This window comes from Mesocricetus auratus, unplaced genomic scaffold (genome assembly GCF_017639785.1).
Source record: "Mesocricetus auratus isolate SY011 unplaced genomic scaffold, BCM_Maur_2.0 Super-Scaffold_100025, whole genome shotgun sequence".
In the NCBI taxonomy this organism is placed as follows: Eukaryota; Metazoa; Chordata; class Mammalia; order Rodentia; family Cricetidae; genus Mesocricetus; species Mesocricetus auratus.
In genome coordinates this window covers 28118593-28120378 of record NW_024429206.1, presented here as the reverse complement: position 1 = coordinate 28120378, position 1786 = coordinate 28118593, and the positions used below count along the sequence as shown (strand labels likewise).

The 1786-nt window shown below is 44.8% G+C and overlaps 1 protein-coding gene across 1 annotated transcript; it reads right to left on the bottom strand.

Moving 5' to 3' along the window:
- Positions 1-510: 510 nt before the first annotated feature.
- Positions 511-1458, bottom strand: LOC121133943 (olfactory receptor 2AE1-like). The gene has a single exon (XM_040731214.1). The coding sequence runs from the start codon at positions 1450-1452 to the stop codon at positions 517-519; it is 936 nt and encodes a 311-aa protein (XP_040587148.1). The 5' UTR covers positions 1453-1458; the 3' UTR covers positions 511-516.
- Positions 1459-1786: the final 328 nt, after the last annotated feature.

The window sequence follows — 1786 nt, the reverse complement described above, 5'->3', positions numbered from 1 at the left end:
ACAGGGAAGGACCTAGGCCTTGCACCAAACAATATGACAGACTTTGATGATCCCCCATGGAAAGTCTCACCCTACCTGAGGAATGGATGCTGTGGGATGGGGGAGTTAGTCAGGGACACAGGAGAATGGGAGGGAGAGGGAACTGGGACTGATACATACAACAAAATTGTTTCTAAACTACATTTTAAAAGTCTCAAAAAAAAGATTGGGAAGGGAAGGGGACTATATGTGTGGACAGGTGGCCAAGGTTCATCTTCCAAAGATGGGATTGGATCTTGTGGTTTGCTTTATTCTTTGTAAAATATTCTGTGCCATTCTTAGAACCAGAAATACAGGTTAAGTGTCCAAGATGGTGGCACAGCTATTACTTGGGATAATGGAAATCATATTAGAATAGCAGATAACATGTTATCCATGTTATTTGTGCACTAGTCAAAAAACACCAGGAATTTGTCCAAATCAGTTTAAGCCAAATCCTATTCAAGTTTATATTCTAAAAAATTATGACTGTAGTGACTAGGTGATAATATCTCTCTTCAACACTTTCTTGAGAGCCTTAGCAACATCCTTATTCCTGAGAGTATAAATCAGGGGATTCAGGGTGGGAGTAATGATGCTATAGAAAACAGAACCAACTTTGTCTTGCAGTGGAGTGTGCTGGGACCGGGGCCTCATGTAGGAGAAGATGCAGGCACCATACAAGAGGGAAACAACAATGATATGAGAGCTGCAGGTGGCAAAGGCGTTTCTCTTACTCCCAGCTGAACGCATCTGAATCACGCTGTGGAGAATGAAGCCATAGGACGCAGAGACGAGGATGATGGGGAGGAGGAGAAGTACAATGCTACTAATGTAGACTGTGTTCTCATACGTGGTGATGTCCCCACACACCAACTTCAAAACAGCTGGAAATTCACAGAAGAAGTGGTGGATGATTCTTGAACCACAGAAAGGGAAGCTCATCAAGATGGATGTGTGGATTAGGGAGTTCACAGATGCACTCAACCATGACATGACAGCCATCATCACTCCCACTCTTCTGCTCATGAGCACAGTATATCGTAAGGGGTGACAGATGGCAACATAGCGGTCATAGGCCATGAGGGCGAGGAGGAGACACTCTGCTCCACCCAGAGACAGGTACATGAAGTGCTGGGTAGCACAGCCCACAAAGGAGATGGACTTCTTACCAGACAGGTAGTTGCTAGCCATCTTGGGGATGGTTGTGGAGACATACATCAGATCCATGAGTGACAGCTGGCTGAGCAGGAAGTACATCGGGGTGTGAAGATGGGGGTCAGCACAGATGAGGAGGATGGTGAGGCTGTTGCCAATCACTGCGATGAGGAAGACCAGCATCAGCAGGAGGAAAAGACAGATGTGGTTAAGGGAGTCATCAAAGAGCCCTTGAAGGATGAAGTCTTCCAGGGAGGTCTGGTTCCACCTCCACATGCTGCCTTCCTCAGCCCCTGAGGGGACAGGAGTGTGATGCAACAATGAGCATATCCTTTCTCAGGAAAAATGTGAATACATACATATATATGCATACATACATACATACATACATACACACACACACACACACACACACACACATTTAATATTGTTCTTTCATGGGCGGGCAACGGCAATTTAAAGCGGTCGTGCTCAACCGTCCTAACCCTACGACTCTGTGTTACAGTCCCTCAAATTGTGGAGATCCATAAAATTATTTTCATTGCCAATTCATAACTGCACATTTACTACTGTTACAATTTGTAACTTAAATATTTTAGCTGTGACTGAC